Here is a 25,462-nt window from a genome sequence, read left to right as displayed (position 1 = left end):
CAGGATTTTGTGACTCCAGGCCATGTACCTCCTCCAAAGGGTCACCTGCATGTTACAATGAGACATCAGAATAGAACTTTAGGTAGGATAGATATACACAGTCATAGATAGATAGATAGATAGATAGATAGATAGATAGATAGATAGATAGATAGATAGATAGATAGATAGATGGATAGATGGATAAATAGATAGAGATAGAATGTAGATAGCTAGATAGATAGGTAGATAGATAGATAGATAGATAGATAGATAGATAGATAGATAGATAGATAGATAGATGATAGATAGATGGATAGATGGATAGATGGATAGATGGATAGATAGATAGATGGATAGATGGATAAATAGATAGAGATAGAATGTAGATAGATAGATAGATAGATAGATACATAGATAGATAGATAGATAGATAGATAGATAGATAGATAGATGGATGGATGGATAAATAGATAGAGATAGAATGTAGATAGATAGATAGATAGATAGATAGATAGATAGATAGATAGATAGATGGATAGATAGATAGATAGATGATAGTTAGATGGATAGATAGATAGATAGATGGATGGATAAATAGATAGAGATAGAATGTAGATAGATAGATAGATAGATAGATAGATAGATAGATAGATAGATAGATAGATAGATAGATGGATAGATAGATGGATGGATAAATAGATAGAGATAGAATGTAGATAGCTAGATAGGTAGGTAGGTAGGTAGGTAGATAGATAGATAGATAGATAGATAGATAGATAGATAGAGATAGAATGGTAGATAGATAGATAGATAGATAGATAGATAGATAGAGATAGAATGGTAGATAGATAGATAGATAGATAGATAGATAGATAGATAGATAGATAGATAGAGATAGAATGGTAGATAGATAGATAGATAGAGATAGAATGGTAGATAGATAGATAGATAGATAGATAGATAGATAGATAGATAGATAGATGGATAGATAGAGATAGAATGATAGATAGATAGAGATAGAATGATAGAATGATAGATAGATAGATAGATAGATAGATAGATAGATAGATAGATAGAGATAGAATGGTAGATAGATAGATAGATAGACAGAGATAGAATGATAGATAGATAGATAGATAGATAGATAGATAGATAGATAGATAGATAGATTGATAGACTGGCAGACAGACATGGATAGATGAGTAGATAGATAAATAGATGAGTAGATAGATATACACATATATGTATATTTGTTGTTACTTCTCACTTGTTTTTCAGTTATACCTGACTCTTCATGACTCCAGTTGGTATTTCTTGGTAAAGATACAAGATTGGTTTACCATTTCCTTCTTCAGCTCATTTTACAGATGAGGAATCTGAAACAAATAGGGTTGAGTGATTTGCTCAGGGTCACACAGCCAGCAAGTGTCTGAGCCCAGATTAGAACCTGAGAAGATGAGTCTTCCTGACTCCCAGCCTGGCATTCTATCTGTTACATTGTCTAGCTGCCCCCTTCTGTATATACCAGAGGCAGTGTTATCTAGGAGTTGGAGATTTAGCCTCAGAGTGATGAAGACTTTTGTACAAACCCCACCTGTGACCCTTTCAGGCTAAGTGAGCCTGAGCCAGTCACCAACTCCTCTGGGCTTCCAGGCAACTGTCCAGCACTCCAAGTAGCAGAGCAGTTACCAAATAATGTTGATAGAATTTCCTCACTTAAGGAAATCACCTGTAGTGGCAACAAAGAACAAAAAAAGACTGTAGACATGTGGGTATGTAAATTATTACTATTATGCAAAAACAAGCAGGAAACTGAGTACATAGTCCTAGAATTATAAAAGTAAAGACAGAAGAAATCTTAGAGGCCATTAAGTCCAATCCCTCTCATTTTAATGGCAAGGAAACTGAATCTCAGAGAGGGTAAGCAATTTTCCTAGAATCACACCTTGTCAGGAGCAAGACTTGAACCCAAGTTTTCCAGGCTAGGTGGCACATTGGATAAAGCATTGGTCCTGGAATCAGGAAGACTTATTTTCCTGAGATCAAATCTAGTCTCAGACACTTATTAGCTGTGTGACTCCTGTGCAAGTCATTTAATCCTGTTTGCCACAGTTTCCTCATCTGTAAAATGAGCTAAAGAAGAAAATGGCAAACCACTTCAGAATCTTTGCCAAGAAAACCCCAAATGGGGTTACAAAGATTCAGACATGCTTGAAACAACAGAACAACAACAACTTCCAGACTCCAAGTCCCAATACTTTAGCCAATGTGCCCCTTATTAGCTACGTTTGCCTATGAGTAAGTCTTTTAATTTTTCTGAGTTTTGGTTTCCTTACTTATAAAATGAGTATTTAAAAAAACACCCCTTTTATTATCTGCCTCTGAGGATTGTGATCTGCAGTATACTTAATTAACTGTAAAGCCCTGATAAGATACTATCATTCAATATGTGCATGTGAGAATGGATGAGAACTTGGCCTGGAATCCTTCCTATGCTATGGTATCCATGCACATACATAGCACTTCTCTTTTTTTTTAATGTTACTGAAATATCAGCCCCTGAAGTGACTTACTAAAAGACATCCTAATTTTCCTTCATGTTTGAAAGTATGTTTTAGTAGTGAAATGCTATATGCCCCTTGTCTAATGCATGGCTCCTATCATTTAAACTCTCTGAACCTCAGTTTTCCCCATGTATAAAATGAGGATAACACCTGTAGTATCTATTACACCATGTAATAAGGAAAGCAAAATATATATTCCACTTTGTAAGTTTAGTACATATCAGTTTTTGTTTTGTGTGGAGTGTTAAAGGGGGATAAAATGCTAATGTGTGAAATATTTTCCTTTTTCTTTGCATAATTCTACATGGAACATCAGGACTGGACTCCTGTGCTCTGGGAGACCACGACTGTGAACACACCTGTGTAAGCCTTGATGACTCTTATGAGTGCCGCTGCTATGAAGGTTACACTCTCCAGGATGATGGGAAAACTTGCAGAAGTATGTTCATGTGGTTTGTAACATGAGTATGAACTGCTGTAAAAACATCTGAGATCCTAATTTCCATGTCAAATCAATTACTCAAGCAGAGTACACAAAGAGAGAGAGAGAGAGAGAGAGAGAGAGAGAGAGAGAGAGAGAGAGAGAGAGAAGAGAGAGAGAGAGAGAAAGAGAAAGGAAGGAAGGAAGGAAGGAAGGAAGGAAGGAAGGAAGGAAGGAAGGAAGGAAGGAAGGAAGGAAGGAAGGAAGGAAGGAAGGAAGGAAGGAAGGAAGGAAGGAAGGAAGGAAGGAAGGAAGGAAGGAAGGGAGGAAGGGAGGGAGGGAGGGAGGAAGGGAGGAAGGGAGGGAGGGAGGGAGGGAGGGGGAAGGAAGACAACCAGAATAGTGTAATAGGGTGTAAGATTTAAAATAGTGAAGCCCATAAACTGTAGTGAGTTAAAATGGTGGAAGATATAAATTGTGATAGATATAAGAGAGGGTGAGTAAATTTGACCGCAGAAAATATGTTTCACTACAGTGTCTTGGTTTTTAAATCAAATATAAGGTAGTCGCCAGGAAAATATTCCCAATTATTCAAATACCCAAGTCAACTGGGTTTTATAGAGATTTTAATTAATACAAATGTGGAATTAAAGAAAAGAGAGAAAGAGAGAAAAAGGAAATAAGTATGAAGGGCCTTAAGCCAACATGGCCTAGACCTGAGTCTTAAGAGAGAGAGATCAGTCAGTCAGTCTTTTAACACTCACCACAAGGTCTGCCTAAGCAAGGATTCTAGTGACACCAGGCCAACATCATCTCAGCTGCTTTCACCAGCTCCCTCCTCCATCTGAATGTTTCAGAATGAGTCCTCCTCAATCTGAATGTTTCAGAATGACCTCCAGCTCTTCTCTGAGCTCTTATTTTTAAGGGCAAAATCTCGGGTGGAATCGAGGTCCTCCCTTAGCAAGGAGTTTTCTCCCCTAAAGCAGTACTTAAGTAGGGGTGGAGTAGGGATACTCCCATAGCAAGGAGTTTTCACATTCAAGTAGAGTTCTCACTATCTGGTAGGGAATTATTTCAAGTAGGGAACTGGAGGATTCCTCAATGTGGAGTAAAATTTTTAACATTCATAAGTCTGTGAAATTTTAAGGTTTACAGGGAAAGCACTGGATTAGAAGACCAGTGTTCAAACCCTGGACGAACAAATTATTTCATCTGTTTGAGCTGAGTTTTCTTCTCCATAAATGAGGCTAAAACTTATTCTGAATTCCTCCCTAGGTTGTTGGGGGCAAAGGACTCAATAAATTGCAATGCACCAGCTAAGTAGGAGTTATCATTATTGAGCAGCTGGGTGGCTCAGTGGAAAATATGGCCATAGACACTTACTAGCTATGTGATCCAGAATTAAGTCACTTAATTCTGCCTGCCTCAGTTTACTCACATGTCAAATGAACTGGAGAAGGAAATGGCAAACCACCCCAGAATCTTTGCCAAGAAAACCCCAAATGGAGTCACAGAGTCAGACACAACTGAAAAATGACTTAACAACAACCTGTACAACCAGATATTGATGATGCAAAGATGAAGAAATAAGATAGTCTCTGCCCTCAGAGGAGTTTATAATCTGGTGGGGGGTGCATTAGCAATGCAGATGAGAGATGAGAAATGGGAACTCTATCCATTCTATGGCTTCAATAACTATGTCATTTCTTCACTTTCAAAAACTTTGTTAGTTTCAGGCCAAAAGGCTGCTACTAGAAGAAAACGTCCAAAGTTGCCTTTATGTTCAAAAGCATATTTTAGTGGGAAATAGAAAATGATAATTGTCTAATTCACGTGCATTGTTAAAGGGGGAATAATTGCTAATGCGTGAAATATTTTTCCCATCTGTGTCCTTGGAACCACATGGAAACTCAGTATTGGACCTGTGTGCTCTGGGAGACCATGGCTGTGAGCATTCCTGTGTGAGCAGGGGGGAATCATACATGTGCCTGTGTTTTGAAGGTTATATGCTTCTCGATGACGGGAAGACCTGCAAAAGTAAGTTTGCTTTAAATCTAATTCAGGAAACGTGTACTAAGTGTGTATAAGTGTGTACAAGTAATACATATACTACTATGTGCAAGGCACTATGCCAGGGATGGGGACTGGAACTCGTCATTAAGATAGGGGACTCCCTGGTGAGGAAATTCCTTCTATCATTGAAAGTTTATAGTGTTGGGGAGTTGCCTAGAGCACAGAGTCCTTAAGAAACTGGCCTATGGTGATGCTGAAAACATGTATCAGAGTTAGGACTTGGACCCCAAGTCTTCCTAGCTTTGAGATCAGCTCTCTAGGCATTTTACCATTTTTTCCCTTTAAGTGTGGGAGATACAAAGGCAAAAATAATAATAAAGTTCTGCCCTTAAGAAGATAAACTTTGGAAGAGCAGCTAGGTGGCTCAGTGGATAGATCACTAGGCCTGGAGTTGAGAGGACATGGGTTCAAATCTGGCCTCAGACACTTCCTAACTGTGTGACTGTGAAAATCACATAACCCTGCTTGCCTAGCTCTTACTCTTCTGTCTTAGAGTTACTAAAACAGAAAATAAGAATATAAAAAAAGAAGATACACTTTGCTGAGATATGGGGGTGCTGAGAGAAAGGATAATATAACAAGTTCACCGATCAGCTTGAGTAGTAGGAACCAAACGGAGATGAAGGCGAAATATTATAGGAAAATTTGAGAGGGGAGATCACTTTTAGCTGAAAAGCTAAGAGAAGGCTTCATGGAGGAAGGAGCATCTGAGCTAAAGCTTGAAGGAAGTATAACTATGTGACCCTGGGCAAGTCACTTACTCTAGTTTGTCAAGCCCCGTGTTGGTGAACCTATGGCACATGTATCAAAGCATGCCAAAGAGGGCAGCTTCTTCCCTCTCTCCACACGCACCTGAGGACATTTTTCCCATTACCCTCCCCTCTGCCCAGCAGCCCAATGGGAGTATTTCCTCCCTCCCCTATCTGGGATAAGGTGGGAGCTAATATGCAGTGTGAGAGTTGCAATTTGGGCACTTGGTCTCTAAAAGATTCACCATCGGTAACCTAGCTCTTTCTGCTCTTCTCCTTTAAGAGTTGATACTTCATATCACTTTGAAGACAGAAAGTAAGTATTAAAAAAAAGAAGAAAGAAAAAGAAAGCTATTATGATGTGCTTAGAAAACAAACAAACAACAACAACAACAACAAACCAGACCCCTACACTTAAAATCAGAAGAGCTGAATTCCCAACTTGGTTCCAGTGCTTACTAGCTGTTTGGCCAAAATATAGTCATTTAACTTAATGAGCCTCAATTTTCCTCTTCTACAAGATGAGGATAATGATACTTTCACTACATTCCTCCAATATACTACCTACCCTCAAATACAACCCAGGGTGGTAATGAAAAGAAAGGATGATGCAACAGAAAGAGCTCCAAATTTGGAGTCAGAATGCATGGGTTCAAATCTGAATTCTTATCAGTTACTAGTTCTGTAACCTGGAGCAACTTTCCAGTCCTATGTTTCAGTTTCCCCTGGGTATAAAATGAGGGCATTGGGCTAAATGGCCTCTCAGGCCTCTTTCAGCTCTAAATTGAATGATTTTAGAACCTCCACCAAGTTCCTTGTAACCACAAAGATCTCTGTAAACATGGACAGCTGTTAGCATCAGACTCCAGAAAAGCCCATCTTCTACCTTATTCTGTTGTATAGCTGTGTCACAGTGAGACACAGAGAGGATGTTGTGTATGGAAAATAGTAAATTGGCCAGTTTGGAGCATCAAATAGGTAAAGGTCAGTAATGTGTGACCAAGCCCAGAAAAACAGGTTAGAGCCAGATTGTGACTTGTGACAGTTGGTCTTTTCCTAAAGCATTGGTCTGATCCTGTTGTACCCCTGCTCAGTAACCTTTAGTTGCTATTGAATCTAGGATTAAATGCTAATTCCTTTATTTGCCAACTCATTTGGACAATTATGGGGTAGAAAGATTAGAGTGGGGAGAGGATTGAAGCACAAAGAACCTTTAAAAGGAAGCCACTACAAAATTCATGGGAATTGGCCAAGAGAGACCATTAACAAATGAAGGGAGATTATGAAAGGTTTCTTGTAGGAAGAGTTACTTGAGCTAAAATTTAAAGGAAGCTAGGATCCTTCGAGGAGGGGGAGTCATACATGCATCTTTTTTTTTTCTTTTAAATGCTAAAGCCCTTATCTTCTGTCTTAGAATCATCTATTCTGAGGAAGAAAGAGCAGTAAGGACTGGGCCATTAGCATTAAGTGACTTGCCCAGGGTCACACAGCTAGGAAGTTTCTGGATCCAAATTTGAACCCAGAACCTCCCATCTCCAGGCCTGGCTCTCTATCCACCGAGCCACCTGGCTGACCCTTTGCATCTTACCAATAACAAAGCCAAGTTGAAGTAAAATCCCCTGCATGATAATACATCAGTGTCAGGGATATCTCTGATGCGAACTCAAGAAAAAAACAACACCCCTATGGTCCTATGAACTAAGCCACAAGCCCAAGAGCCATCCAGAATGAGATGGAGACAGAGATGGAAGTTGAGACAGAGACAAAGAGAAGCAGAGAGACACAGAGGGGCATTGAAAGAGAGACAGTCAGACAACAGACAGAGAGGTGGATCTCTTGGAGAAGAGATCTCTGCTCTTTGGTCATTCCTCCCCCCAGATTCCAATATCCATTGATATTATTGGCACCTGTACTTTCCCATGGCAGGGATGTGTTAATTGTTCTTTGTTTTAATTGTTCTCTTTTCCTGACCGGTCATCTGGCCTTGCAAAAATATCCCTGATGACTACAAACCATGAACTCAGAATTCTCTTGTGGGGACTTTTGGGTAAATTTCAGCCCTTCTACAGAAGCAAGTAATTAACCACTCAGGGACACAGCCTTAGTGTGGAGGGATGAGGGACACCTGCAGAACCTTGTGTGAGAGCCAGACCTCGTACGTATAGCTGTCCTGAGCCTGATTCTAGTAATCCTTTTCTCTCCCAGCTTGTCAGCTCAAGTTGGCTTAGTCACCTATATTATGTTCTTAATACTAACCCAAAGGTCATACAGTTAGGTGCTATGGTCAATGAGGCTGTAATGTGGAAAGTTGCTCTGGGTCCTAGTTTCTCTTTCCAAGAGAAAACAGTGGGTTATATTTAGAGAAATCTCATCACCACCTTCAAGAAGCCCCTTCTCTACTCCTTCCCACAGTTCCTAAGTCAGTAGCCAGTTGAGCCTCACAGAACTATTATTATGGTTTCAATATATCTTTATGTTGAAGCAACAGGTCCTAGAGAAGAGAAGGGAACCGTAATTTATTAAATGCCTACTATGGGACAGGCACTGTACTTTACAAATATTATCTCATTTAATCTTCATAACAAAACAATCCTGGGAGATAGATCATTTTTTTTTAAACCTTACCTTTCGTCTTGGAGTCAATTTGGCTCCAAGGCAGAAGAGTGGTAAGGGCTAGGCAATGGGGGTCAAATGACTTGCCCAGGGTCACACAGCTGGTAAGTGTCTGAGGCCAAATTTGAACCTAGGACCTCCCATCTCTAGGCCCGGCTCTCAATCCACTGAGCTACCCAGCTGCCCCCGAGATAGATCATTATTATCTCCATTTACAGTTGAGGAAACAGATGCAACTGGAGCTCAAGTCACTTGAATAGGGTTACACAGCTAGTTAAGGGTCTGAAGCTAGATTTAAACTTGGGTCTTCCAGGCCTGGGGCTCTATCCACTGTGCCACCTAGCCAAATATAGATAGACAGTAGACAGACAGATACAGAGACAAGAAGACTTAAGTTCAAGTCCCTTCCTTGACACCTAAGGGCTGGGTGATCTGGTGCAAGTCACTTAATCTCAGTGCCCTAACAACTTCCTAAGACTATGAGTTATCAGTCTTCAGTGGTAAAAGGAGTTTCCTTACTGGGAGTTCCCCCTCACAGATAAAATCACATGTGTTGACCAAAATAAAAATTTTATCCATGGGCACCCCACTTGGCAACATGCTAACTGGCCTTCTTACTTTTTTGGCAGGGGATAGGAAAGTATATTGAATTTAAGAAGATTTAGAGATTGCCTTCAGTTTATTTGGGAAGTCACTTAACCCCCATTGCCTAGCCTTTACCACTTTTATGCCATGGAACCAATACAAAGTTTTGGAATCAAAACACAATTTTAATATAAAATTTATATATATAAAAATTTTATTATAAATATATAACATATAAATAACTTTTTAAATTATAAATAAAATAAAAATTATATATATATGGTAAAGCTTTTCAGTCCTGATAGCCTTTAATTCTGTAAGGTGAATTCCTTCCCTGACCCCTACTGCTTCCAGAGCAGTTTCTTGAACTTATGTTCCTTCTGAAGACTAATAGGGGTAAAATAGAACCAGTTCCAATCAGGCCTTGAGAGCTTATTGTCAAATTTTCATTGTGAGCATTTACATATCAAAAATCAAAACACACTACAAATCAAAGTTTCATTTATTATCTTAATTGTCTAGACTTAAGAAAGGGATAAAGGTGGAAAAAATATTAATGCATTCTTAAAAGTGTCTTTCATGTACATTTTTTTTTTTAGGATTGGTTTATTAAACATTTACTAGTCCAACCATGGTAGTGATCCAACCTACAGTCAACCTCTTGATTAACTGAAGGGCTAGGTGGTGCAAAGGATAGAGTGCCAACCCCAGTAGAGTCAGGAAGGTTCCTCTTCCTAAGTTCAAGTCTGGCATCAAATGCTCACTAGCTGTGGCTCAGAGCAAGTCACTTAACTCTGTTTACTCATCTGTTAAATAAGCAAACACTGTGGTGCCTTTGCCAAGAAAATCCCAAATGGGGTCAAGAAGAGTCAGACATGACTGAAAAAAACAATCTTCATGCCACTTGCTCCAGTAGCAGTTTTTGGTACTTGCCTTACATGATAAAATTATTTTGTATAGTCTCTGAATTTTAGGAAGTGTTATAGGGATTCTATGATTTCATTATCATGGGAATAATGTGTACCAGTGACATCTGTGACTCCCTACTATTTATTCATCATCTCTGTGTCTTCCCAGACCAGAATACTCCCCCTCGGTCACCATTCCAGTCTATGTGTTGGCACCTCTAATTACAAGATTAACTTGAGGGCAAGAATTGTTTGGCTAGTGTTTGGCCCACAATAAGCCCTTACTAAATGTTCTTTCATTCATTCTTGTAACTTGTGCATAACTTCATAGATAAATCCTTAGATGTTGCCTGAGGCACAGAAAGATTGATCACACAGCTACTACATGTCTCCAGTCAGATTTTAATGACAACTCCAAATCAAGCATTAGAAAAATATTGGGCAGGGGACATGGGAATGGGGGGCTGGAGGGGATGGAGGAAGTGTGGTGAAGGACACTGTGTTTGTCCTGAAAATGGAAAGGCAAATTTTTCACAATCTAGAAAATGTCAGTCCAAAGTATACCATAATAAATCATTCATTTTAATTCATCAAATATATTTTTATTTATAAGCATCTACTATGTTATGAGGCAGCTAGGTGGAGCAATGGATAGAGTGCCATTCTTGGAGTCAGGAAGATCAATCTTTCTGAGCTCAGATCTGGCCTCAGAGACTTACTAGCTATGTAACTCTGGGGAAGTACTTTGACACCATTTGCCTTCATTTCTTTATCTTAAAATGAAGTGGGGAAGTAAATGGCAAACCACTCCAGTATCTTTGCCAAGAAAATCCCATATGGAGTCAAAAAGAGTAGAACATGTCTCAAAAAGATCAAACAGTATTCTAGGCCCTGGGATTCAAAGACAGAAAATGAAGCTGTCCTCTAAGAGCTTATAGTCTACTAGGAGGACACAATTAAGTATAATATACAGTAGGAAGAGAGATCAAAGAAAAGGCTCTAAGAGAATAGAAGGCAAGTTAAAATAGTTAAAAACCAAAGAATTCAGGAGGTTTCAAGGAGTCAAACAATAAGCATTTACTTTTGACTTACTCTGTGCCAGGCTCTATGATAAATGTGGGATATACAAAAAAGGCAAAAACAGCCTCTACCCTCAAGAAGCTGTAATTCCAACGAGGGAGAGAGAGACAAATAGGTCAATAATTAGGCATTTCTAATACTTATAGAAGGCAGTCAGGTGGCTCAGTGGAGAGAGCACTGGGCCTGGATTCAGGAATTCAAACACATTCTAGCTTTGTCACTTGGGCAAGTCACTTAACTTTGTTTGCCTTAATCCACTAGAGAAGGAAATGGCAAACCAGTCCAATATCTTTTGTCAAAAAAAAACCCTGTGGACAATATTGGCATATGATGGTCTGTGGATTCACAATGAATTAGACATAACTGAACAACAATAACAACTAGAGTTTGTAGAGAACTTGATAAGTATTATCTCCTTTGAGCCCACAACAACCTTGGTAGGTGGGTGCTAATATAATCCTCATTTGGCAGATGAAGAAATTGAGATAAGGGGTGATGAGGCAGGGAGAGATAAAGTGACTTTCCCAGGGTCACCCAGCTAATAGGTATCAGAAGCAGGATTTGAATTCAGGTGTTCTTCCTTCCAAGTCCAGCACTCTTTCCCCACTGTTCCAGAGTAGATGAAAAGTAGTCTGAGGAGAGGAAGGTACAAGTAGCTGGGGAGAAAACTGGAAAGGAGGAAGTGGCATATGAGCTAAACCTTAAAGGAAGATAAGAAAGATGATGATGATAAAGATGATATCAGAATTTAGTATCACTTTCTTTTTCACTCAGGCTCTACTTTTATTGGGGACCTGGAATCTTCACAAAGGTATAATAATAATAATATGACACCTTATAATTTACAAAATTCTTTCTTCAAAACCCTGTGAGGCAAATGGTCTGGGTATTATCACCTTGATTTTACAGATGAAGAAACTGAGGCTCAGAGAGACTGGATGGCTTATTATCATCCTTTCTGGCCCCTCACAAATATACCAGGTCTGGCTCGGCCCTCCAAGTTCCCGGCGAACCCTTCCTGCTGCACCTCTGAATAAGACAGCACTTCCGTAATCCCTCATTAGAGAGCTGTTAATGTCTTGTGTGCTGCCTAGGCAGAATTATGTTAACTCTCTCCATAATCCTCAGGGGAGGATGTCTGCAAATCTACGAACCACGGCTGTGAACACACTTGTGTTAATGATGGCAATTCGTACATCTGCAAGTGCTCCGAGGGATTTGTTCTGGCGGAGGACCGGAAACGATGCAGAAGTAAGTCATGGGAGTTTGGCCCCGCCCCCTTGTTGGGGCTGAGAGCTAAAGGATGGGAGCTTGGCTCCGCCCCCTTGGAAAGACTGGAACAGAAGTTTGAGCGCTTGATCCCTCCCCCTTGGGAGGACTGAGAGCTAAAGAGATGGGAGCTTGGCTCCGCCCCCTTGTTGGGGCTGAGAGCAGAAGCAGTGAGAGCCGGGCCCCACACCTTGATAGGGCTGAAAGCAATCAAGCGTTCTCGGAATAAATGATCCCTAACCACCTTTGTCTTCTCCCCATTCCTGCCCTCCCCCACAATGAAAGAACATAAAAGTGAGCTTATAAAAACTTGGCTGAATTGAAAGCCAGACCCTTTTACTTAAAGATCATTGTTGAAAATTGTAAGGAAAATAAGAAAAAACCCTTTGAAAGCCAAGAACCAGTGATTATATCTGTCATTCTTTCCTGGGCCTAAGTACGAAGAAATTTATTGCCAAGGAAAATGGGTCTCTGTGCAATTTTTTTCCTGAAATCTCTTCACTTTTTATTTGATGATGATAGAAGTTAGACCTGAGATGGATGGAGCCTTCTCCTTTGTGGAACCATAGATATGCCTCCCTCCATTCTGCATATGATGAATGCAAATTGGTGTGGGGGGGTGTATAGTTATGAAAAATTTATGGTAAAGAAAGAGAAACAATGGCTGATGAAATATCAAATGTCTCGCTCTTTGCCTTCCTTTTTTGCAAGGGTTAGAGATTATGGGATTAGAACTGTGGATTTTTACAACTTGGCTGATGGGTTGCAGAACTCCTTTCTTTTTGTTTCTTTTTGCTCTTTATTAATCATAAAATATGAATCTTCAGGTGAGGGACAGGGAAGGATATAGTTGGAAAAGATATCAATGAAACATCGTTAAAGAGAAAAATGATGACAATAATAATAATAGTGCCATAATTAGGTTGGATAAGAGCCAGGTAAATAAGTATGTGTATTTAAATGAAGCTAACTTGACCTTTTCATCTTCTGACTGATAAAGTACAGATGGGTTATGGGGAAATCATCTCATATATGCTGCTGTGAATGAAAATGTCTGGTATAGTAGAATAAATGAGAGGGAGGAAGGAGAAAGAATTTCCGGTTAGTAAGTATGAAAAGCAGAACCTGCCCTCTTTCTAACCCAATCCTGGAGCCCATACCAGGCAAAAGAATGGGGTGTGTGTGTGTGTGTGTGTGTGATCATCTAAGGGAATACTGCTAATTAAAGATGGTTATTCCAGGATATGTAGAGATGTAAAGGCCCCTCATTGATACCCAGTAACATACACAGTACTGATTCTAAGACAGAAGGTAATGTTTTAAAAAAAGAGGTGGAATTTCAGCTGACTTTGAAGGAGGGTAAAGATTCCAAGAAAAAGAGAATCTGCATTTGAAGCTGGGTAATATACTGTGTAACAGAAGAGTCAGGAGTCAGAATTAATTCCCAAGCTGCTTTGCCTCCTACTACTAGGTAATCTTGTCCATGTGTGTTTCCAGAGACCCATGAACTTTGTTTTCCTTAATCATCCTCTTTTCCTATCCTACAGAGTGCACTGAAGGCCCCATTGACCTGGTTTTTGTGATTGATGGATCCAAAAGTCTCGGAGAAGAAAACTTTGAGATCGTGAAGCATTTTGTCACGGGCATCTTAGATTCCCTTGAGATCTCCCCCAAAGCAGCCCGAGTGGGGCTGCTGCAGTATTCAACCCAGGTCCGCACAGAGTTCACCCTGAGGGACTTCCACACAGCTAGAGACATGAAAAAGGCTGTGACCCACATGAAATACATGGGCAAGGGCTCCATGACTGGCATGGCCCTGAAGCAAATGTTTGAGAGGAGTTTTATGGAGAGAGAAGGAGCGCGGCCACCTTCAGCAAGAGTGCCCAGAGTAGCCATTGTGTTCACGGATGGACGAGCCCAAGATGATGTCTCTGAATGGGCAAACAGAGCCCAGCAGAATGGTAATCTTGGATTATTGGATTTATACATCATTTATATCTCCCCAGGGGCATTAACCACATCAGTAATTCCCCATGACTATTTTTTAAACCCCTTACCTTCTGTCTCAGAATCAATACTATGTATTGACTCCAAGGCAGAAGAGTGGCAAGGGGTAGGCAATGGGGGTTAAGTGACTTGCCCAGGGTCACACAGCTGGGAAGTGTCTATGGTCAGATTTGAACTCAGGACCTCCCATCTCTGGGTTTGACTCTCAATCCACTGAGACACTAAGCTTCCCCATCCCCATGACTATTAACAACACCAATAATTTCTGTAGCACGATGAAGATCTCATGAACAACTCTATGAGGTGGGTAGTGTAAGCATTACAATCTCTTCTTTTCCAATGAACCTGGTCACATAGCTAGTGAGTGAAGTTTTTCATTCATTTATTAAGGAAGTGCTTTATTTAGTGTTGACTAGAACAGTGCCAGACACTAGAGAAGAAACAGCCCCTGCCCTCATGGAGCTTATCGTCTCAGAAGGGTGAAAACCCAGAGAGCTATTCAGCATTTATCACACAGCGTGTTTGGGAGGTCCTCCAGCCCCCAACTCCAGCCTGTTCTCTACTACACCAAGCTAGCTTTCAAGATGCACACTGAGGGACCAGGGAAGCCTACACAGTGGATCAAGTCTTGTACAACCGCCAGAGACTCTTCCTCTACTACCCCCTGGTGGCCTCAGAGAGTTTATTCAGCACCTAGAGCGCTTCCAAATCATCATCCTTGCAAAGACCCTTGCAGGAGGCCAGTGATAATGTCAGTATCTCCACGGATGATTCACTTTAAAGTACAATTAAACAAACATTTAGTAAGTGCCTTCTATGTGCCACATCCAGTGCTATGTCCTGGGAATACAAAGGCAAAAACAAAATAAGGTTCTTCCCTCAAAGAGATTTTTCATTCTCCTGGATGTGAATAATCATGTACTAATATTTACCAGCTGGAGTCTGTTCTCCAAGGGAGTAAATAAACCTTTGAGGCTTGAGTAAAATGTCTAGCCAGGCATAGACATTCTGCTCCCTCCCCCAATAGTTTTCACTATTGTGCACATCAGAGTGTTTTCTAGAAAATACTGTTTGTATTGAAGAGGCAGTCAGAAGACCAATTCATTTAATTTCTCTGGGCTCAGTTTCCTCATCTATAAAATGGAGGGACTGGACTCGATTACCTCTGAGGTCCTTCCAGCTCAAAATCTTATGATCTCAATACCATGGAAGCAATAATTAGCCCTGGGCTAGAGGAATGATTTGGGTTAGGAGGAGAAAATAGTTGACTTAAAAAAAAAATAAAACTTTGGAGAGTTTGTTTAATTTAGGCAATTTAAGCCTAGTCCTAGAAGCTTTCAAATAAATGTGTGATGTTTCATATGTAGAATACAAGCAGCAAGCCAATGAGGCACATGAGTGTTAGCTTCATCTCACAGATGTGAAAAGTGAAAGCCAAGAGAGGGGACATCCCTTGCTTGACTTACCCTCACACCTAATCCTTTCCAGATGTTCTGTTGTGGAAACCTAAGCTCACTGAAACTAATAGGAATAGACTCTCAATATGTAGACATGCCTGGGGGAAGGGATACATCACAACTCATATTTTCTTGTGTGTACAAAGTTACTTTAGTGTTTGACTTCAATTCCTGGAAAAATTCTAGAATATTAAAGGGATGGATAATGAACATCTAGAAAAGGAAACAGTGATCAAGAACAGATTGTGCCAGAATAAACTTGTTTCCTTTTTCAAGAGAGTCATTAGACAAGAAGCCTGGGGGATGCTATAGATATAATTCACCTAGATTTTAGCTATGCATTTGGCAAAGTTTCTCATGCTATTCTTGTGGAAAACATGATAATATGTGGACTAGATGATGGCATAATTATGTTATTTCATGACTAGTTTAATGTCTGACCCTAAAGAGTAGTTTTTAATGGTTTGGTGTTGCCTTGGAATTTTAAAGAAGTTTCCAGTGACTACCCTGTGAAGTGATCTATGCTTGGCCCTGTGAGGCTTAATAGTTTTATCAATCCCTTGGATAAAGGCATACATGGCATGTTTGTCAAAGTTTGATACAGCAAAAAGCTTGGGAGAGATAGCTAACACACTGAGATGAAAGAATCAGGGTTCAAAAAAACCACAACATGGGCTGAACCTAACATGGAAAATTTTAATAAGGATAAATGTAAAGTTAGAACTTGGATTCCACAAATCCACTTCACAAATAAAAGATGGGCAAGGTATGGCTAGACTATAAAGTTTATTTGAAAAAGAGCTGTAAAGTAAAGTTCCATAGAAGTCAGCAATGGAATAAAGTGACCAATAAAGCTAAAAGATCTTGGACCATAAAAAGAGAGAGGCAAAGACAGCCAGGTGGCTTAGTGGATAGAGAGCTAACCCTGGAAGTGGAAGGTCCTAGATTCAAATCTAGCCTCCGACATTTCCTAGCTTATGTGACCCTGGACACTTAACCCCAATTGCTTAGCCCTTACTGCTCCTATGCTTTGGGACCGATGCTTAGTTTTGACATTGACAGAGGAAGGGTTTTTTAAAAAGAGACATAATATCCAGGAATAACAAGGTGATTATCTCTCTACATTCTTCCAAATCACACCATTTTGGGAACATTGTGCATAGTTCTGTGTGCCACAGTTTTGGAAAGCCATTGATGAACTGGAGAGTATTCAGAAGAGGAAACCCAAGATGACAAAGGACTAGAGTTCATGCCATATGAAAAGATAGAGGGGCAGCTGGGTATCTCAGTGGGTAGAGAGCCAGGCCTAGAGACAGGAGGTCCTAGGTTCAAATCTGGCCTCATATACTTCCCAGCTGTGTGACCCTGGGCAAGTCACTTAACCCTCATTGCCTAGCCCTTACCACTCTTCTGACTTGGAACCAATACCGAGAATTGTTTCCAAGACAGAAGGTAAGGGTTAAAAAAAAAAAGAATCAATGGATAGAAGTTGCAAAAGGAACAAATTCAGGCTTGATATAAGAGTAAAAACAAAAACAAATCCAAAGCACTACCATTCCTTTCCCCTTTCCCCCCAAAGAAAAACCATTCTAGCAATTAGAACTGTCTAAAAGTAGAATGGGTTACCTCTGAATGAGGAAAGAACAAAGAGTTCTCCCTCACTGTAGATCTCCAAGTAAAAGTTAAATGACTCTGGAATCTTGTTCAGACATGAGTTGGATGAGATACCTTCTGGGAGAGGAGTAGCAGCAAGATGGCTCAATGTATAGAGAGGTAGGCATAGAGATGGGAGGTCCTGGGTTCAAGTTTGGCCTTAGACACTTCCTAGCTGTGTGATCCTGAGCAAGTCACTTAGCCCCAGTTGCCTAGCCTTTACTGTTCTTCTGCCTTAGAATCTATACTTAGTATCAATTCTAAGACAGAAGGTTAAGGGTTTCAACAACAACAAAAAAAAGAGCCTCTGAGATGCCTTCAAGTTTAGAGATATAGAAGCACAATGTTATGAGGCAGAAAGTACTGGAGCCAGGATACCTGGGTTTGAATCCTCACTCTGGAACCTACCCCCTGGAGGACTTTGGGCAAGAGATTTAACCTCTCTCAACCTCAATTTTTTTTCATCTCTAAAATGAGAAGACTGGAACATCTTCCAGCCTCTATGATCCTATGCTTCTGTCACCAGCCCAAGTAAGGCTTATGCCAATAATCTACTTCTTCCAAGTTTCCCATGTCACGATGCCATGCTTTTGTGGGTCCACTGCAAATTGACTCACTATCCTACTCACTATAGTGGCTTTTGCAAATCTTTTCATCCTTCCATAAACCTCCCACAGTTTCCAACTCTCACCTTCTCAATCGAGAATTTTGCCCCATATTTGAAAAAAATTTATTCTATTCACTATGAACTCTACTTTTCCCCCTTCTCATCACATATCATTCAGATGCCTCCAACCACTTTCTCCTTCACCTCTGTCCCATATGAAGATGTGGCCTTTCTCCCTTCCAAGGTCCATCCTTCTTTACACACAAGTGATTCCATTTCGTGTCATCTTCTCCAACAAATTGCCACCTCTGTCTCCCTACTGTCTTACTAATCTTCAGTCTCTCCCTGCCTACTGGACACTTCTCTGCTGCTTGCTTCTCTCATACTCAAAAGACTTTCACTTTATCCAGCTATCCTTGCTTTCTGTCGTTCCCTAGATTTTCTCCCTTTCATGGCTAAACTCCTTAAGAAGGCTGTCTAATCAGTGCCTCCATGTCCTCTCTTCTAACTTTCTTCTTAATTCTTTGCAGTCTGGCTTTTGATCTCATCATTCTATTGAAACCACCCTTCCTAAAGTTATTGATGACCTCTTAATCACTAAATCTAAAGGTCTTTCCTCATTCTATATCCTTCTTGACAACTCTGCAATTTTTGACACTGTCCATCACCCTCTTCTTGATACTCTCTTCTCTATAGGTTTTTGTAACACAGTCCTGCCTGTCTGAGCACTCCTTGGGCTTCTTTGCTGAATCTTCATTCCGGTCATTCTTGCTAAATGTGGGTGTCTCCAAAGGCATATCTATCCTGGCCCTTTTCTCTTTTTCCTCTATACTGTTTCACTTGGTAATTTCATCAACTCTTATGAATTCAACTAACATGTGTGTGCAGATGATTCTCTGGTCTATTTTTCCATCCTTTACCTCCTTCCTAATCTTCAGTCTTGAATCCCCAACTGCCTATTGGCTATCTCAAATTGAATGTTTTAAGATATCTTAAATTCAACATGTCCCAAACTGAACTTTTTAGCTTTCCCCCTAAACCTTCCCCTCTTCCTACCTTCCTTATTGCAGTCAAGGATAGCACCATCCTTCCAACTTCCCAAACTCACAACCTACACATCATAATCAACTCCTCATCCCACCCACCCCCATATCTAATCAGTTGTTATTGTTTCTCCCTGTATAACACGCCCTCTCATACACTCCCTTCTCTCCTCTGACACTGCCACAACATTGGTGCACATTCTCATCACCTCATATCTGGACTACTGGTTGGTCTCTTTGACTCAAGTCTCTCCCCACCCCAATACATCTCACACTCGGCTATCAAACTGATCTTCTAAAAGTTCCAAGTCTCATCGATTCAATCAATTGCAGTCGCTTGCTATGGCCTCCAGAATCAAAAATAGAATCCTCTGACTTTTACACCTCTCTGCAGCCTTACCTCTTCCTACATTTCTAGTTTTCTTATGCTTTTATATCTCTCCTAGGCACTCTGGGATCCAATGGCACTGGACTCCTTGCTGTTCCTCACATACCACACTCCATCTCCTGACTGGGCACTTTCATTGTCTGTCTTCCATGTCTGGAACTTTTTTTCTTCTCTTTCTTTACCTCCTGGCTTCCCTCAATAAGTCTATCTCTTCCCACCTTAATCTTGGTGCCTTCCTTCTGTGAATATCTTTAATTTATTATATAAGTATATATGTGGTAGAGTAGCTAGAATGCCAGACCAAGAGTCAGGAAGACTCATCTTCATGAGTTCAAATCTGGCCTCAAATTCATACTAGCTATGTTACCCTGTGCAAGTCACTTAACCTGCTTGCCTGTTTTCTCATTTGTAAAAAATAAACTGGAGAGGGAAATGAAAAATCGTTCTAGCATCTTTACCAATAAAACCTCAAATGGGGTAATAAAGAGTCAGACATGACTGAAATGATCGAACAACAAATTTTATATGTTTTATATATGTGTACATAAAATATATTTCACACACATAATATAGGTCTATCTGTCTGTCTGTCTATCTAGCTAGCTTTGTACACATCTGTTTGTATGTTGTCTTCTCCCATTAGACTGTGATCTTTTTGAGGTAGAGATTGTCTTTTATCTTCCTTTTGTATACCCAGCATTTGGTACAGTACCTGACACATAGCAGGTGCTTAGTAAATGCTAATTAACTAACTGAAAGAGAAGCAATTGTTTCACTAGCCTTTAAATAACCAAGAGGTAACTGAAGCAATATTTTCACTGCAAAGGGCTAATGAATTTAATGACTATCATATATAGTGTTTTTTTTTAAACCTTAAAATAGCAGTTTGCCTTTTTAGGAAGCTATCCACAAATTCACTGGGCTCCCAGACAACTATGCTGAACTCACATAGTTATTGACCTTTCACAGACACAGAAGAGAGCACAACTTTTGCCACAATTGAATGTTAACCATTTAAAGTGATTCTGTGAGTATGTCCTAATGAGTTAGCCCAAGTAATAATGTATCCATGCTATACACAAAAGCAAACAGCCATTAATATTTAGAAATGCTGGAGCCAAAGCAGAACTCGGGATATACCCAGACTAGAAGAAGAAAAGTAGTTCATCTTATCTTTAAAAAAAATAGTCTTTTTTAAAATAATGAACTTTAAAAATGCCAGCAAACACAAACACTTCAATATATAATGCAAAATAGGATATGTATGAAACCATGAACTTCTGTGACATATGGCTTTATCTGCTAAATTTAGCACAGGAGTACCAACACTATCCTTCTTATCTCTGTCGCCTTCTAAACTGCCTTTTCTCTCTTCAGTGTATTTTTAAAAGCTTTTTTTGGTATCACTATCTCTTCCCTCACCCATTCAAATCCCTTTCCATATCTCCCCCTCAAAAAAAAGTTTTCTAAAACAGTATGTAAGGTAATCTGCACTTATGCCCTCTTCCATGTCATGGGAGTAACACTGCATCCTCAATGAAGAAGTCAGAGGTGCATAAATTCTGAGACAAGTAGGCCCTACCACCAAGAAGGAAAGGCCTCAAATATGGGCCCATTGATGGCTATATATCTGTCATTTGAGGAACAGCCTGGCTAAATTTCAAGAAGCTCATATATATGTTGGCAACTCTTGAATATTGCCTATTGGTAGAAAAGGAATTTTCTCTATGTCACCACAGGGACTAGCATCAAAGTAAAGGAAGCAAAACTTGGACTACTGACATATTAGAAAGAAGACCCAAAAAATAAATGTAAAAAGAATAAATGGAATAAAATAAAAATTTAACAATCATAACTTTAAATGTGAATGGTTTAAATAATCCATCAAAAAAGAAAGATAACAACATGATAAATAAGAAAACAAAAGTCAACAAGAAATACCTCTAAAAATAAAGAAAGATAGATAATAAAAATTAGAGGCTGGAACAAAATTTTCTATGCATGTGGTAAATACAAAAACAGTAGGAGCTGCTGTCATGCTATATCAGTAGGTGAAGGAAGTACCGAACACAAATGAAATCATAGATCATTAAAGTAATAAAGGGATGTGTAGTTCCCTCTCTAGGTCCAATCACTTAAATCACACTTCACTAATGGATTGGGTTCCCAGTGGGTAGCTTTCTATTTTTCCTTTTAGGGTACAAGGGGTACCCCTAAAGAATTGTTGTAAAGAAAAGTTGTAACTTCAACTATGAGCCCTACTTGGTGTGCTCCCTAATATCAATCAATCAGATGATATCAATGAGCTTTTAGAAGAATAGTTATTAAGAAGGTACTGGGAGGATAAGGACAAAAGTTATGGAAACACCCCTTAAACCAGAGGAGTGCTTTCCTCTTGCATATACAAAGTTCATGAGGAGAGTGGGCTCAAGATTAAAATACAAAGGAAGTCAGGCACACATGTAGAAAAAATATGAGACTAAGTAATACTTCATTACCCCTGGCCCTGAGAGTTCTTTTCTTCCTTCACAAAGTCCCTAACAAATTTATTTTGGAGGGTAAGGGTGTTATGCCAGCAATGGTTAAGTTGCTTCCTTGCTCAAGTGAGAAGACCCTTGTAGACAGTATCTCAGTTAATGGGTCCATACATTGCTGGGCTGAATCAAGCAGGTCTCTTTGGTGCTGAACTGATTACTCAACATTACCAGCTCTTTACTACCAATTCTGGTTGCTAGAGGGACTGTTAGTTCTTCCTCCAACCTTCTGAAGATCATAAGGTCATAACCTGGTCAGTTCTTTCTCCAGATACTCAATCATCCAAGATAAGGAAATGAGAAACAAAAAAGAAACAAGAAACATGCACACAAAAGAGCTAGTTGATGGGAAAAGTATCTAGCTGCCTTCCTCCCCACCTAGCAGCTCAGAGCAATTCTTTCTTACTTCCAAGCCATCAGGGAAGAGTGTGAGAGCTTATCCACTTGAACATCATGTATGCACATTCATTTCCAGCTCATTCATCCTTTATTTAGTCATTATTCCTTCTTGTTTCATACTATCATCATTTACCAACCTGGAGTCATCATGGCTGAAACTGGCATCTGAAGTTCCATATGTTGAATTGGCAGCAAGCAGAAAATATCATGCATTTTCTTTATAATCCACCAGAAAAGCCAAATCAGACTGTGCTTAAAAGACTGACACTAACCTCATTGGTTAGTCCCTCATTAAAAGCATAAAGTATCCTAAAGCATCATGTATCTTAATATTATCTTTTTTCAAGTTTAAAGAGGGTGCTGTTTCATTTTAATATCGCAGAGTTTGGCAAACATCCACTTATTCATTCAGTTAATATTTTAAAGTATATCATGTCTAGGTACTATGCACTGCTCATCGAACACAAGGGATTATAAACATTTCTGAGTGACCCTTCCCAGGGCTGAGTAAAAGTTCATCACTCGGTGATTATAAACCTCCTATCTCCCCCTCTCATGAATATTTGCCTCTTATACATAGCAATGAACCAATAATAGCACAATAATAGAAAGTGATCATCATAAATAACTGATAGACCCTTATAATAATGATAGGTAACATTTTTATAGCTCTTTAAGGTTTGCAAAATCTTACATATGTAAATATGTAAGGTTTGCCAAGAAATATATATATTTTGTTTATTTCTATGTGCATGCATATACATATAACAAAGAACTTTACGTGGGTGTGTATAAATCACATTCTTGCCTAATAATTGTTCATCTGACTCATCATTCAAGACACATGACTTCGAGAGCCTTAGAGTAAGACCTTAACTTCATTGTTTTAATTTGTTTTGCATCTAGGAATAACCATCTATGCTGTCGGAGTAGGAAAAGCCATTGAAGAAGAATTGCAGGAGATTGCATCTGATCCCCCTGACAAACATCTCTTCTATGCAGAAGACTTCAGCACAATGGGAGAAATAAGTGAAAAACTCAAGAAAGGAATCTGTGAAGGTACCAAATATAAACATGATCAGTTATTTAGGAAGGAGAGAAGTAGGAACCTCTCTATTTCCTAGATTTTCAGATCTCTGCTGTAGGATCTCTAGTGTTCAGTAGCTTAAAAAATGCTCTTTCAAATTGAGAGGAAAATAATGCTTAAGAACATCAGGAAAATGTTCAAGGAACATCAGAAAGAGAGCTTAGAGATTGAAAAAAAGTCAGGTACAAGGCTCACCCCAAATAGTGTTGCCCCCCACCTATGTTTTCTCACAACAGCATTAATACATTATAACCAAGTTGCATCATAAGACCCAAACATTACTGTAATAAACAATGCTATAATAAACCCAGATGCAAATCCCTTTTACATTCCAATTAATGGAGATTAGGAGTCTCCTCCTAATATCTACTTCTTTCTACCGATTCTTGGTAGAGATGAGAGAATAGTCTTTAATATATGGGCATATCAGAAAATTATTGTCGGCTAAGTCCAGGATGGTACCACTCATGAATTATAAAGAGTGCTCACTTGTGCAATTGTTTGCACACACACCCAGTGCCACCCCATTCCTGCTACTCAGATTTCCCTTTCAATCTTGAGAGACCTAAAGAGAAAGAATGGTCAGATGCTGGGCTGATTACTACTTTGACCCTAAAGATGAATTATGTTAAGCCACTCAGGGAAAATAAAGTTGAGGGAGAGTGATAAATCTTTGCAGATGTCATAAAGTCAAACTCCAAACTCCCCCTCGCACTAGCAAGTGCACATGTGTGTACACACACACACACACACACACACACACACACACACACACACACACACACACACAGTCTCATCAAGGCCCTAATAGGAATGTATGTGAGGCCAACCCCTCTCACTCCATATGGCCTCCTAGATCAGTAAGTATCAATCTTAGATATGGAGGAAGGGGAAAAGGACAAGGAGGAGAAATTGGTATCATCATTAAAAGGATCACATAGTTTCGAGTCTGCAAAAGTCTTATCTTCAGCCTTTTGATCACACAGAAACATATCTCTTATTTATAACATTGTTCCAGTGGAACTAACCACCCTAATAACATTGCCTAATGTTCTGTTTTTTCGGGGAACAAATTAACATCAGGTGGGAATATATCCCTGCCTAAAATGAAACAAATGAAAACTTGGCCAGCTAATTAAAGCTAAGCCATTTTTGAGTTTCGATGGGTAACAAAAAGTGCAGATTGATACATAATTGATGTGTGTTTATGCAGCTGAGATAGAAAAGATGGGAAAGGGTCAATGGAAAAATGTCCTCACACACTATCATTTCTGACAATGAGTTTCCATTCATAGGAAGTAACACCACTTTCTATTTCTATAGCTCTTTTAGACCTTTCCAAATGCTTTCATATACATTATTTCATTTCTATGAGATCATGCAAAAGGCTGAGAATTCAATTCAATGCAATGAATATATATTATGTGCCTGCTTTGTGGAAAATGCTATGCCAAAAACTGGCAATAAATAGGCAAAAAACGAAATGATCCTTGCTCTTGGAGAGCTTAAATTATACTGAAGAGATACAATGTGTACACAGATGAGTAAATACAAAGTCTACACAAAATTATACAAAGTAGTTTCAAGAGGAAAGGAATGCCAGTAATGAGGGAGGGCGAGACTTGAGAAGGAGAAGAGGGGTCAGAGAAGGTATTGTGAAGGGAAGAGTAGTATCAGGGGGCAGGGTATCAGAGCTAGGGGTGAGGAATTGGGTACCCCCTTGTGTAGGGGGTAGTGCTTTGCCTGAGGTATGCCTTGAGGGAAAGAAAATGTTCTAAAAGTAGAGGTGAGGAAGGGGTACATAGGAAGAATACATGAATTCTACTTGGGGAACACTTTGACTATTTGATTTTTATAGCTTTGATTTAGATCTGGAAGATATTTACATAATCTCTTCTGTTCTCTTTCTCTCTGATTTATTAATCCAGGTAAAGAAACTCTAGCAAATTTAAATATTTTATTATTTGCTCATAAATTCCTAGTTCAATCAACTATACCATAGCTACTACTCCTCTAAAATCAAGAGGCTACATTAAAGGGAAA

General features: G+C 39.5%; 1 protein-coding gene across 1 annotated transcript in view; it reads left to right on the top strand.

The window, feature by feature from the left end:
• The window catches only part of MATN2 (matrilin 2), a 213,638-nt gene that overhangs the window by 178,890 nt on the left and 9,286 nt on the right, over positions 1 to 25,462 (top strand). Inside the window, exons 10-14 of the mRNA XM_056823286.1 lie at positions 2,863 to 2,985; positions 4,882 to 5,004; positions 12,104 to 12,226; positions 13,792 to 14,205; positions 23,239 to 23,391. Of these exons, the coding sequence (XP_056679264.1) occupies positions 2,863 to 2,985; positions 4,882 to 5,004; positions 12,104 to 12,226; positions 13,792 to 14,205; positions 23,239 to 23,391 (936 nt within the window). The remainder of the gene's footprint in view (positions 1 to 2,862; positions 2,986 to 4,881; positions 5,005 to 12,103; positions 12,227 to 13,791; positions 14,206 to 23,238; positions 23,392 to 25,462) is intronic.

Source organism: Monodelphis domestica, chromosome 3, assembly GCF_027887165.1.
Source record: "Monodelphis domestica isolate mMonDom1 chromosome 3, mMonDom1.pri, whole genome shotgun sequence".
Lineage (NCBI taxonomy): Eukaryota > Metazoa > Chordata > Mammalia > Didelphimorphia > Didelphidae > Monodelphis > Monodelphis domestica.
The sequence above is the reverse complement of the archived record's forward strand: the minus strand, read 5'-3'. Positions and strand labels throughout refer to the sequence as shown.